General features: G+C 35.2%; 1 protein-coding gene across 10 annotated transcripts in view; it reads right to left on the bottom strand.

Annotated features, from left to right (window-relative positions):
• SYT14 (synaptotagmin 14) overlaps positions 1-13,558 on the bottom strand; it is a 73,613-nt gene that overhangs the window by 48,893 nt on the left and 11,162 nt on the right. For 2 of the 10 annotated variants that reach the window (XM_083433036.1, XM_083433035.1), the window contains exons 3-6: positions 12,126-12,208; positions 4,892-5,056; positions 3,179-4,002; positions 1,824-2,042 (exon numbers count right to left, since the gene is read on the bottom strand). The exons of 1 other annotated variant lie outside the window; for it this stretch is intronic. In XM_083433036.1, the coding sequence (XP_083289162.1) occupies positions 1,824-2,042; positions 3,179-3,863 (904 nt within the window). In that variant the 5' untranslated portion in view covers positions 3,864-4,002; positions 4,892-5,056; positions 12,126-12,208. Of the gene's footprint in view, positions 1-1,823; positions 2,043-3,178; positions 4,003-4,891; positions 5,057-12,125; positions 12,209-13,558 lie in introns of those variants that run through there. 7 more of the 10 variants (XM_083433042.1, XM_083433044.1, XM_083433038.1 and 4 more) reach the window with 5 other exon arrangements.

The raw sequence follows: 13,558 nt of genomic DNA, 5'->3' as shown, positions 1-13,558 counted from the left end.
CATTAGTGCCTGGGTTTGCTTTCCCCCCTCTTCTACCTCAATCTATTTTTTATTGTATCTTTTAGACTGGAAGCCTGAGGACATGGACTGTATTGTTACCTATAAGAACGTAAGACTAGGATGCTGATCATTTCCCAAAGACTCCTTTCAAGCTGATTAAAGACTTGCCACCATTATACTATGATGAAAAATGAGCCTAAACTTATTTGCCACTTTAGAAAGGGAAGAAGTAATGCCTGCCCCCAAAGGGTCACAAAACACTTAAGTTACCTTAAGAAAAAGCAGAAGGAACTATCTCAAAGGTGGAAAGAAAAAGCATTTCGTTAACATCACCCAAACATTTTCTAATTTTTGGCAAAGCTGGTAAGACTCTTTGTTAGGGAAATGTGGATTTACAAAAAATATCTTATGAAAACACTTTATTAATTAGTAGTTGACACAATATGCCCTAATGAAGCAGGAAATATTAATTAATATAAGAAAAAGCCTTTTGGATCAGCCATCTGATCCATCCTGTTCTCATAGTGGCCAACCAGATGCCTATGAGAAGCCTGCAAGAAACACCTGAGGACAACCGCACTATCCCTACTAGTGATTCTCAGCAACTGGCAGTCAAATACATATTTCATCCAACAGTGGATGTACAACATAATTGGTTGAGAAGCTGAGACTTTCAGATGAAAGACAAAACAACAGACTATTCAAATAAACTTATGCCCTACTTTTATTATCTCAGAGACAGATTCTATCTCCCTTTTAACTAGTCCCCAATCCAAAATTATATGTCTGTTGTTGATGATGAATCACTTGATGATGATTCCTTGACCCAAACTCTGAGCACACACCAGAATTCCACTACCTTATTAAAAGTCATCGAAGACAGAAAAGATAAGCGTCACACACTGTATGGTACCTTAGACACTCTGGGCATTCCCTTGGACATTACAGTATGGGAATGATGATGAATACATTTATGAATCATCTTCCAAGGTGATTTACAGACATTATGTGCCAACAGGTCATCAGTCTTATGTGTTTCTTCCTAATTTACCCAACTAACTTTTTTCAGTCTCAGAATAGGTCCTTAAATAAACTGACACATATATGTAAAACTCTAAATAAATTCGGCTATGCTTACACAACTGAACCAGATCATCACCAGAGTTCTCAAAACGTGAGTTTTCTATCATCCAGCTGGTATAGAAGTCTCAGAGGATGTCTTATATGGTATCCCAGTAAGAATATAATAGGGCTAGAATATGTACCTTTAGCTCACAACAACAGTGATTTCTTAACAATCTCATTTATAAACAGAGTCAGTACAAACCAGGGTGACTAGATGAAAAAGAGGAGCGCACCTTTAAGACCTGCATAGAGGAGGTAAATTTGGGATGGTGTTGCTTGTATGACAAGTAACACATGCTGAAAACCCCTCTTTTACACAGCTATTAAAGGCACAGAGCCCTGTCTTTTTCATCTAGTCACCCTAAAACCACCATATACCAAAGGCAATTTATTATCAGGAAATGTTTACAAACTTTTCCATACATAACAATAAATTGTAAACTGCTATGCTTTTCATTAAACGTTTCCCATATGAATATAGGGGAAATGCTTGGAAAGCACTAAGTACTCAGAAGGTAAAAGCTCAATAAAAGAAATCCAGTCTTTCCCCCTAAATCCCTAACTATTTCAGTCAGGGTTTTAGATTTTACTGGCACCTTTACAGTTAATATCTTGCAACCGCTGTATCTTTATCCTATGGTGCTTTTTGATGAATGTGAAATAAGATGAAGTAAAAACTATTGTAAATGATGTCATACCTTCATCTATTGAGGCTTCACTACTGTACCCATCATACTCTGCAGACAGAGGGCTATATTTTTGTCTGGTTTCCCAAATATAGTTTTTCTGTTGTCTGTTATCGCCTGCTGGTGGCCTTGAACTTTGTGTTCTGGATAAGGCTTCGTGATATTTACCCAGTGCCTCATCTTCACTTTCAGATGATGAACCATGCTGATCTTTATTTATGTATGAGTTGTCTATTTTGGAAAAAAAGGAGGGGGGAATGATAACAGATGGCACCATAAAGGAGAGTGCTAAAATTATAATGGGTAAACATTTAACTGTTAATACATTTTTTCCCCTAAACAGAAGGTAATATAGTTCACATTTTAACCCAGTTTAGGCAAGAGCTCAAACTTCACAATAAATGTATTATCCCTAACATAATTATTTTTTGTTTCTGTTATTCCTGGAAATATTTATTTTAACCTGAAATAATCAGGGTTTTAAAGGGATGAACCAAGGTTGTTTCCTAAATACATGCCTTTTACTGCAGCCTGTGGGGAAGATCCCCCCATGCATTTCATTTTGTTTTGTCTTCCCTCTTTGCCCTATCACCCTTAGTGCATTCAGAAAGCTCTTCTGTAACTTGATATAGGGGGTTTATCCTTCTTGTTAGATACATTTATGTCAGCATTTGTTTTTATGTATAACTGCAAAGTTTGGGATACCTTCATGGTTTCGCTAGCAATGGCTTTAAATGCTTGTTTTCCTTCAATTATTAGAGATGTGAAATAGCCTATTTTATAATTTATGCATTGACTGATTTTAGAGAAAATATATTTTCAATTATATTTATTTATTTTAGATATATATATTTTAGACTTGTTGCATTACCACTTCATGATTTGTATGTTAGTTTTCTCACTTTTAGTATTACTCCTCATGAAAAGCTATATGTAGCTTATAATATGTTATAATAAAACAACATCTGCACACTATGTCCTGAAGCACCAGGTAAACAAACGCATATAAATATAGAATTCAAGAATCATGTACAAAATATTCTTGTTATCCAGTGTAATCCGTTGAAAGATGTAGCAAAATTTAAGGGAGCAGAAAGATTTTTTTTAAAAAAGTTGATTAATCACTATTCAAAAGTTAGTAGCATTAATCAGGAAAGAAAATATTTAACCAGTTTTCAAGGAGTATGAATAAAATTAGATAAAGCAAATTTCAGAGAAAATAATATACATATCACAAAGAGTTTCTACTAAGGAGACTGTTTTAAAGATCATTATGAATGAAATCTAAAAAACAGTTGGGAAAAGAAGTATGTAGTAAAAGATCCAGGAAAGGCCACATGGATAAAGTATGATATAAGACACCTCACCTTTTTCTGGTGTCTTCTTACTACTCACTTCTTTTGAAAAACATTCTGATTGCTTAGCCTTTTCCTTTTTACTTTCTTTTGAAAGAATAGATGGTGCATTTTCTTCCTGCTTTGTTACAGACTGTCTGTGGCCATCCAAAAATGGTTTGCATTTCTTTTCTTTTACTTCATGAACCCCATGAGCTTTTTTAGACTTTGACTTCTGCAATTTTGGAGTTTGCTCTTCATTTTTTTCTGAATTCCTGGAATCAAAACTGTGCACTTCTTTGGTGTTTTTGAAGTCAAGTCCTGGTGATCTTTGTTTTGCTTTTTTATGTAACGGGCCCTCATTTTGTTCTACTACAGCATGCAATTCTTGATTTAGTTCTTTATTAAGGGACGCATCTGTTCTATATGTATTGCAGTTCTGCCTAGTATCTTTTGGAAAGGTAACATTTTTCAAGTCTTCTTTCTCTTTATTTTCCTCTTTATCTACTATAGATTTATCTTCTTGGGCGGTAGCAGTATCATCTGTCCGAAGGCTGTTGATCATACTTGTTACCTGTTCTGTAACTGAGTCAGCTACTGTATAGCTGACATCTCCAACAGCACTGGTTAGATCATCTACAGCATTACTGAGTGTGTCAACCAGAGAGGACATAGAAGGAAGGCTCAGATTTTGTTGAAAATTTTTGAAAAATGCCATGTTTTGATTGTTAGTACATTATTGCTTTGAAAATATGTTATTCCTCTAATGCATTGCTACTGTATTTTTTTCAAGTATCCTAAACCCTATCCTTTAAATTGTGGACTCTGCAGATTAGTCATTCTCTGAATTCTGTTACCTTAAAAGCAATAAATAGGAGCAAATGTTTTCTACTACACAAAGCCAAAATCAACTGATAAAAATCTATTCTGTTTTTTATGTTGTGTTGTATGTTGTATTGTATAACATAACCAGACATTTTAAATATTATATGTAAATTGTTGAATTTACTCTACACCTGCAAAGAAAAAGTTTAAACGTATTTAAATAATATATTATAAAGACAGATATACTACATTGTTTCAAAACACTAGAATATACCCCACATTGTATCGGTTATTAAGAAACCATAAAACATAATTCTTAACACTGGACTACATTCTTAACATTGTATTCACCCAGACCACAATAATTCTGTACCCATGGCCAACAGTCTGTACAAATTCTGTACAAATATAAGCATACAACCCCAGTAAAATCAACAAGTTTATGCAGTCTAAATTCTATGTTGAACTGCGGTCATGGAATATAATTCAGTTCAATTCAATTCAATTCAGTGTGTTTTCTCTCTAACTTTTAATGAATGATACACTGCAAATAAAAGAGGTTTGTCCTACCACTTTTGAGATTCAGAAATATCTAAGATTTTGTCCCTCATAATTGAGAAAATATGGTTTCCTGGTATATAAAAGCTGTGATCTAATTATTCTTATTAAGCAGATTTGGGAAATATAAAACCATTTGTTTCTTTTCACTATCTAAAATGTCAACCCCTTACATTCAACAGACCCCAAAGCTATTAAATTCTGACTAAGCACTACAGATGGATTAGTAAAAGTATTTTGGACTATATAAGATATTTATTTTATTCAAGTCAAACTTTTATGCCTACATAACGTTATTCATATGATATTACACCAGGGGTTTGCTGTCTTTCAAAGCCATAGACCATAGAATTTGATACTTACAAAGTTTGTCCTGTGAATTTTTTCTGGCATTGTATCGTGAATTGAGGTCTGGGAAACCTCCAACATTCTCAAAACACATCTTCTTGTTAATATATAGAAAAAGAATCAACAACAGGATAATAAACAGTCCAACTGCTGACAGAAATCCAACTGCCTCAGGAGATACTAGAAAAAACACAAACAATGACCAGAATGGAAAGCCAACACATTTCATTAAACTAGATTGTTAGTAAATCACACCCAGACCCAAACTTCCATGCAAGTACATAATAGGGGGAAGATGAAACAAGAGGCCTAGTTTCATATTCCCCTTCATTCAAGTGGTTACATGGGCACACTGCCTTTTCAGTGGTGGTAACAAGTCTGTAGAACTCCATACCCAGGGAAGTTGCTTTGATTCTTTTTTGTTAGTTTTTAGGCATCAGGCCAACATGGTTTTATTTTAGGCTCAACAGAGTTCATAGAATAGAATTCAACTGCTGGTGCTTTGAATGTTTTATTTAACTCTTTTACCTTGTTTCATTTATTTGCTCTTTAAGTTATTTATTAACATTTATTATATTATCATATTGTTTATATATTTGCCTTGTAGAGTTAAAAGAATAAAATAAAAACCCTTAATAAATAAATATTAATTGCCATCATTTTCATTACAATATAATTTTTCAGCCTACTTTCAATCAAGTCATCAATCACAGATCTACTGTCAAGACCAATGTGTGTATATATCCCCATGCTGCCAATTGTGAAATCTACGTGGCTTTGGCTGAATACGACAGCAATTTTTTGTCTACTTTTATGAATTGTGTTTACTTTTGTATTTCATAAAAGCAATGTGACCCATTAATGAACATGATGTTTAAATCAAAGTTTAAAATCGCATTCTTTTGGATTATAACCAGGATTTTTTTTTTTTTTTTGCTGCAAATAAACAGTTACCACGCATGGAGATCTATGTGGAACCTGTCATTGTGAATGAATTCAACACATGCTTTCTCATGTCCACTACAGATATATAGTAAAATCTTTGACTTGGTCAGGTAACAAATTGACAGCCAGTGCATGTTTAAGGTGTTGATTGGATCCCACACCTGTCAGTAACCTGGACCTGGTTTTGAAGCCACTGCTTTCTCACTCCAGCTTCCTGTTCTCTTTGCTTGCCTCCAGATTGACTAGTGGCCATCCAACACCCTCTGAAGTTCTAACATTTAGACTTCCAAGGGTCTAGACATACATTTCTAATTTTTTGTATGAAGTTTCATTAAGGATTAGTGCTTATAGTACAGAGCAACCACTATAGAGGGATTTGCATGCATTTTTGTATGTCTGCAAGTCTGTGACTGCAAGAGACTGTGAATCTGGGGTGGCCACACCAACTTGAGTACTTCCACATTCACTTTAGCTATGCCTGCCACTGGCATGCAGCCAATTTATGAAAAACACTTGCTGTTTCAATAGACTTTTTATCAAGTTGTGGCCAATGCCTTCAAGCATGCAGTGTTTCATTTGCCCCCATTTACTTTGACGGAATATAATGCCACAGCACAGAAATAATCAATTAAAACAACAACAACATCATGTGAACAGCACTGAAAGATCACAGAACAATTGAATTCAAACCCTTTTATTGCAAAAGGGTACATATTTCATAATCTTTGGAGTCTGTTAAAACCCAAATGCATAAAATAGTTATTAGGGTTTTTAAAAAGTAAAAGTCATTAACTACATATTCTTGTATTTGCGACTAGCCCCATTTTATTACAGAAGTTACTCCTGCCTGTATAGTTCTTCTGCAAGGGCACTGTCCCAATAGGACAGTTTTTTCAGCCACAGAGCATAGCTGGTTTGCTTATTAGCTTAATGTTAAATTTAGTGTTTAATCTGATAATATCAATTATAGATCTAAGGTCATTTTCTGAGGTTAAGAGAATACAGCAATTAATACCTTACGAAAGAATGATACCTTAGCTTCAGCTAGACTAATTAATTATTCATCTACCTTAACACCAAATGCAAGTATTTGGAATTATCTATCTTGTATCAATTTGCATACATGAACCCATCTTTAGGACTATAAGCAGCCTGATTTTATCACATGTGAAAGACATGACTATTCTGATAGTTTTCTTAAACCTGTAACCAGTATTTCTATAACCCCATGAGGGATTATGCACAGTACAGTATACTATGCTGTTTGCATTCCACTGTTTAACATTAAGCATTTAATTCTCTTAAATTAATTATTAAGCACAATTATTTTATGGACAGATAGTAATAGTAACTCTCATAAAATTAAATATAAGGAATGTAACACAATTATGCAGAGGATGCACTCCATTAAAAATATTGCTAAAGTTATATCATAATTAATGACCCACAATAATATTAATTGCTTCTTGAAAAGTATTACAACTTTCAAAATACAACAGATTTTGTAAAGACTATCCTAGAACTGTTTTTATGAGGATAAACAGTTTTATTCAACATAGCAGATGCACAATGACAAAAAGAATGTAAGTTCTATCTAATGAACTAAAGTAATTCAAGGAACATTATTATATTTCAATACCAGGTGAAAGAAATTCACTGAAATTAATATCGTAATGTACTGTAAATACTAGCAATGAATTCAAAGGTTATAAATTACGCTAACAAAATTAGTATTTGGCAGCTTACTATAAATTAAATGTCATTATATTAGGACTTTTGTTTTCTATGTCACAAAAATCAACATATGTTGTATATTTAAATTTGTTTTTATCTCTTTCCAAAAGTAATTTCAAACATACTGGAAAAGTATTTTTGAAGAGTAGCAGTATCACAAGCATTAAACCAAAACAAATAACTTTAATTTTAAGGAAGGGTAATTGCTTTAAAAAAGCATTTATAAACTTCTTTTTTTACTTACATAAAGTGTTGACTGTTCAATTGCTCCAATAGTGTATGAAACTATATATTTATCTTACTGCATGTCAAGACAGTTTAATTATTAATGTGGTCAATGGAATAGTATCTGCCTTGTGTACAAGCCAAACCGGTACTTGATCTGAAACCCCATGATGGTCAATGAACATACTCTTATTTTTAAAAACACAATTCAATGGGTTGTATTCAAAGTAGCACTAAGGGGAGTGTTCCATTAGAGCAAGGATTTCTCCTTGCACAAGGGAATGTTCACCCTCTCTCTTCTCACCTGCGTGTTCCCTAAATCTGTTTTGGGGGTTACCCCAGAACTCGAAAGCAGATTTGGGAATGGCATGGGATGTAAGGAGGAGTGCAGTCCCTTTGCACAAATGGAACTCATTCTGCTTGTGGAATTATTTAGTTGAATACTGCTTAGTATTAAACGTTATGCTGTTTTTACAGTGTTAAGGTATCAAATACAGTATTGGTATTTAATTTGTATAATAATTAATTCACTATAACTACTGTAAATACATTTCTTTCACAATAGTATAGAATTTAAAAAGTTTAAAATAGGCATATAACAAAGGAGTACTAAAAAGTTCTTATCTTAGCTGCTTCTAAAGATCCTCATTAAACAAAGGGTATTTAACCAACCTTTGCTCCATTTACCCACTGGATACATGCCGCAACAAAAAAACAAAGTCACTATTGGCAATACAGTGGTACCTCTGGTTAAGTACTTAATTCGTTCCAGAGGTCTGTTCTTAACCTGAAACTGTTCTTAACCTGAAGCACCACTTTAGCTAATGGGGCCTCCTGCTGCTGCCGGGCCGCCGGAGCACGATTTCTGTTCTTATCCTGAAGCACTATTTCTGGGTTAGCGAAGTGTGTAACCTGAAGCATATGTAACCTAAAACGTATGTAACTTGAGGTACCACTGTATGTGTACCTCTTTATTTGCTTTCTTGGCTTAAAAGGCCAGTGACCATTTAAGACAGAGACAGTATCATTATCTGCAATAATGTTATCCCAGAGACCAGTCCCAGTGTTATAAAGGGGTAGAACAGATATCACTGAAACTATGGCACAAGAAAGCAGTCCGTTTCAATGGAAGAGGCATATTCCTAGACGTTTATGTTACCTGCTCACAGCAAGCTGACAAACAGAAGTCCACAGCAGAGATGTGCAAGTGAGCCACTGCCTTTATTGATTCAGAAATAAACCAAGGTTCAGAAAATATTCCTCCTTCCAGTCAGCCCTCTTTGGTCCCCAAAGAACCCTCCCCATCAACTCCCCACTTCAGCTCCCTTCTCTTCTTTTTATCAAGTCCTTACCTGACCAGGCAGTGGTGACAGCAGGTGAAGGCACATATGCCAGCTATCCTAGTATGCTGGCTTACTGACACACTCTATATCAGCCCACACCTTGACTTGTGAGAGATGAAGTATGGGGCTACTGCAATTTCTGCAGCCTTCTGAACCCATGGGTAATCTGGGCTTATACGTTTAAAACACATGTTTAAAAACATGGCAGGGAGATCTTCTTTATGACAACCATAGTTTAGTAGTTCACATTAGTAGTGACATCCACTGTCCCATATAAAAAATTAAGTTTTTAATAATTATTGGCAGCTTCAGATTATTGTCAATTAATACTGCTCACTTTAAAAAAGATTATTCTCAAATTCTTACAAAGTATTAGTTCTGAGAAAGCAGGTGAAAACTCCAAACATTACACTGCAATTGTAATTTCAGTGTACACACAGCCAAAAGTATTTTTCACTTCTGTGCTCACTCAGGCTCAGGGAACCAGATGCGAAAATCTATTAAATATAATTTGCAATGAAAAATAGGCTTTATCTGGTTAACTCATCCTCAGAGCAGCCATCCCAGAATCAACAGAAATAAGCTTGTCTTTACTAACTTAAGTCCACTGATCTCAATGGTTTCTATTGATGGCCAAAAACAACCCATATAGAGTACAGTGGTACCTCGGGTTAAGTACTTAATTCGTTCCGGAGGTCCGTTCTTAACCTGAAACTGTTCTTAACATGAAGCACCACTTTAGCTAATGGGGCCTCCTCCTGCCGCTGCGCCGCCAGAACACTATTTCTGTTCTCATCCTGAAGCAAAGTTCTCGAGGTAATATTTCTGGGTTAGCGGAGTCTGTAACCTGAAGTGTATGTAACCTGACGCATATGTAACCCGAGGTACCACTGTATTATTTTGCACAGTATTCATTAGACCATGGCTTTCATGGGAAATTTTTTAACGTATTTCATAAATTAGCCATTAGATGGCACTATAGGTCAACTAGATTACAAAGTGCAAAACCTATACTTTGAATATTCTGTTTCCACTAAATAAGTACCACATATAGTAACTTTGATTGCTTACTCAAATATTGGGTAGAATCCAGATACAGCTCAACATATTTAAATCCTATTAATTTCAAAGGGAGGGAACTGAGCAAGTGTTTAACTCCAACTGAAACAAACAGGCCTTCAAAGTGCTTCATTTAAGATGGATCATACTTTCCTGTTTTTATGAAGATAAACATAATTTTAGATTTATAAAAAGTAATGAGCACTGACCCATGCAACAAGATCATCTAATGGCTCATCATTTCTATAGGATTTGTCTTTTTTTGTTATTATTATCCTTATTTATGATCAATGGATTACAATAAATAGTAAATTATCTCTCTAGAAATCAGCAAGCTGGTGCAATTACATGAATTTATTGTATTTATTTTAGTGAGATGCAAATGCACATAATTGCATCACATAAATTAAGTAAAATAACTTTAATGACAGATTATTGATTACGTCCAACCTAAATCTCTAGCTAAACAAATAATCTGTGACCACATGACTATGAAAATATTTAAAGAAACATTTAATTGCTACTGCTTAACCACAGAACCCTGGGGAATGGAATACCTGCATTGAGCAGGATCAGTCATGCTCTACATTATTCAACATCTCTAAGGTATTCATCTGATGCATTCTAGATTACATTCAGCCTCATTCATAACTCAGGACCAATTTATATGTAACCAACCACTGAAATGTGAGAGAGGTTCTGCATAGATGACTCACATGCCACACCAGTAGTGTCTATTTCTAGGAACCACATGGGACAGTTTGATTATATGATTACACCTACATCAACACCACAATCCTAGTGCTAGTGTGAGAAGTAACCACATTATCTACTGATTTCAAAAGACTCCTGTAAACAAATGTTACTTGTATTCAATGTAACCCAATGAAGCAATTCCCATACCACATTAGCAGGAAAAATTACAGGTTTTACGAAAATAGCCGCAAAATGGAAGCAAACAAGCCACACCACAAATTATGACAGGCTTAAAGGGATTCCCCAAGTTGAAATGCTGTTACAATGGTACCTTGGTTGTCAAATGGCTTAGTTGTCGAACATATCAGCTCCCGAATACCGCAAACCCGGAAGTGAGTGTTCCAGTTTGCAAACGTTTTTTGGAAGCTGAACATCCAACACAGTTTCCGTAGCTTCCAATTGGGTACAGGAAGCTCCTGCAGCCAATCGGAAGCTGCACCTTTGTTTTCAAACTGTTTCTGGAGTCAAAAGGACTCCCGGAACGGATTAAGTTCAACAACCAAGGTACTACTGTACTAAAGTGTCTCTGACATACTCCTTAACCTTCAAGAAAGGAGCAAGCTTTTTTCCACTGTTGAACTTTTTATATTATATTGAGCTCCATGAAGTTCAATGCTTTCAAAAACATTACCCTCAAATTTTGCTGAAGCACTAAATATTGTAATTATTCATTATATTTCCAAAAACAGAATTTTTATATTATAGTTATACACACATTGGTCGTCTTTGCACATAAGACACAGATCATTCCAAATCTGATCCTGCTCTAGTACAAACAAAAGCAATAAACCATTATCCCTGGCTTAGCATTATATCCAACCAAAAGATGGTGGTTTGTTTTTCTTCAACAAGTCATGTTCAGAAAGCCAAAAAGGAATTTTTATTTTAGATTGTAATTCATGTGAAGCAAATCAAACCACAGTTGCTAGTTCAGACATAACTCTAATCCAAGGACTGTGGTTTGTTGCTCCTATTTGTGCTAGGGAAACAGCAGGTTTACTGCAATATTCCGATACAGTCAGTATCTAACTTAATTTACGCTATATAATTTTGGTTTCGCAGAAAATATTTTATTCATAGTTTAAAACTAAGAAATCCTAGTCATCTTTACTCTTTTAATATATCTGAACCACAAATTCAATGGGAAATGTTGATTACTTTGCTTTTTTTCTTTTGAGACATGTTACCTATGTCAAAGCTGCTTGTCTCGTTCTCTACCATCCTTCGCACTTTCATGTGCTCTAACTACACCCAGCAGATGGTCTATAAACTAGATGAAAAGGGGGAGGGGAAGAAATTGAATTACTTTTTTGCTTCAAAGTCGGTAAGTTTAACAAAGATTTAGACAAAAATTAGCCCTTTTTGTAATATGAAATTTGAGTCCATCAAAGCAATTAAGACTTTCACAAAACCTTAATATACATTTTGAAATATGTATTATAAAGTATATGATATAGTGATGGGATAAAAACTAAAAATATAATTCAATGAAAATAAATTAGGAGTTAATATTATTTTTTAAAATTAATAAGGTTACTGTTAAATAAACACAAAACAAGCGGAAGTCTGAATTTACAGCCCAATCTTATGCATTTTTACCTCAAAGTAAGTTTTATTGTATTCAGTGAGGCTTACTCCAGCTAAGTGTTCACCGTAATCAAGACTGCCTTCACGCAGCACAATTCTCTACATGTCTACTCAGTTCTGAGTAAACCCACTGATTTCCTTGGTATTTGCTTACTGGTGAGAGTTACAGGATTGTGGTTATAATCATTTTCTCTAGTCCATATAAAATCCATTTGATGCACACAAACTATAAAGTAAGGCTTTTTAGGCTTGGAGAAGGGGGAGAGGAAGGGAACACAGAGAGGGCGTAAGCCCCAATTTAAGGAATGGTCTATTTCAGGAAGGAACTGTGCCAGTGGTGCAGCTAGGTAATTTTAGACCCTGAACTTAGTGGTCTTATTGGGAGGAAGGGCATTATGCACTCAGATATGTTACTTCAGTTATGACGTCATCGAGTTCAGTGGGACTTACTCCCAGCTAAGACCCAAGTAGATCCACAATAATTTGCCAGAGGTGGCATGTATATTTAGCTCTTCCACAGGTACAAGAAGGACACACATGGAGAGCGGTCACTGCATGAGCCTTACCAAATTTTCTCCCACTTCTGAATCACCACCTCAGAAGGAACAGTAGCTATTCCAGCCCTAACTAGCACATAGTCATGGCAATAACTAGTACACAAAACTGACCTCTTTTAGCCCCTTAATTATAGGTGCCTCCAAGCCGTATTCTAGGTGCACTGACCTACTATCCCCAATTTTTTTAATTCTGTAACCTCAAACTTTCTATGGGCATGGCTGATCTGCTGAAGAGTTTAGATCAAGGACAGCTAGCCATTATGATTACACTGGACCTTACAGCTGCATCCCATCAGAAATGACTGAACATGAACTGCCTCTTCAAGATGAGCCAACTTGAATAAAATATACCTACAAAATTTATATCCACAAGATGAGATTGAATCACTAATGAAGAACAATTACGTGTTGTTCCAAAGAGATTTAAATGTGTTCCTCTATGTTCCTCTACACCCATGTGATTCAGTAGCAGACAC

Source organism: Podarcis tiliguerta, assembly GCF_965153285.1.
Source record: "Podarcis tiliguerta genome assembly, chromosome: 3".
NCBI lineage: Eukaryota > Metazoa > Chordata > Lepidosauria > Squamata > Lacertidae > Podarcis > Podarcis tiliguerta.
The sequence above is the reverse complement of the archived record's forward strand: the minus strand, read 5'-3'. Positions and strand labels throughout refer to the sequence as shown.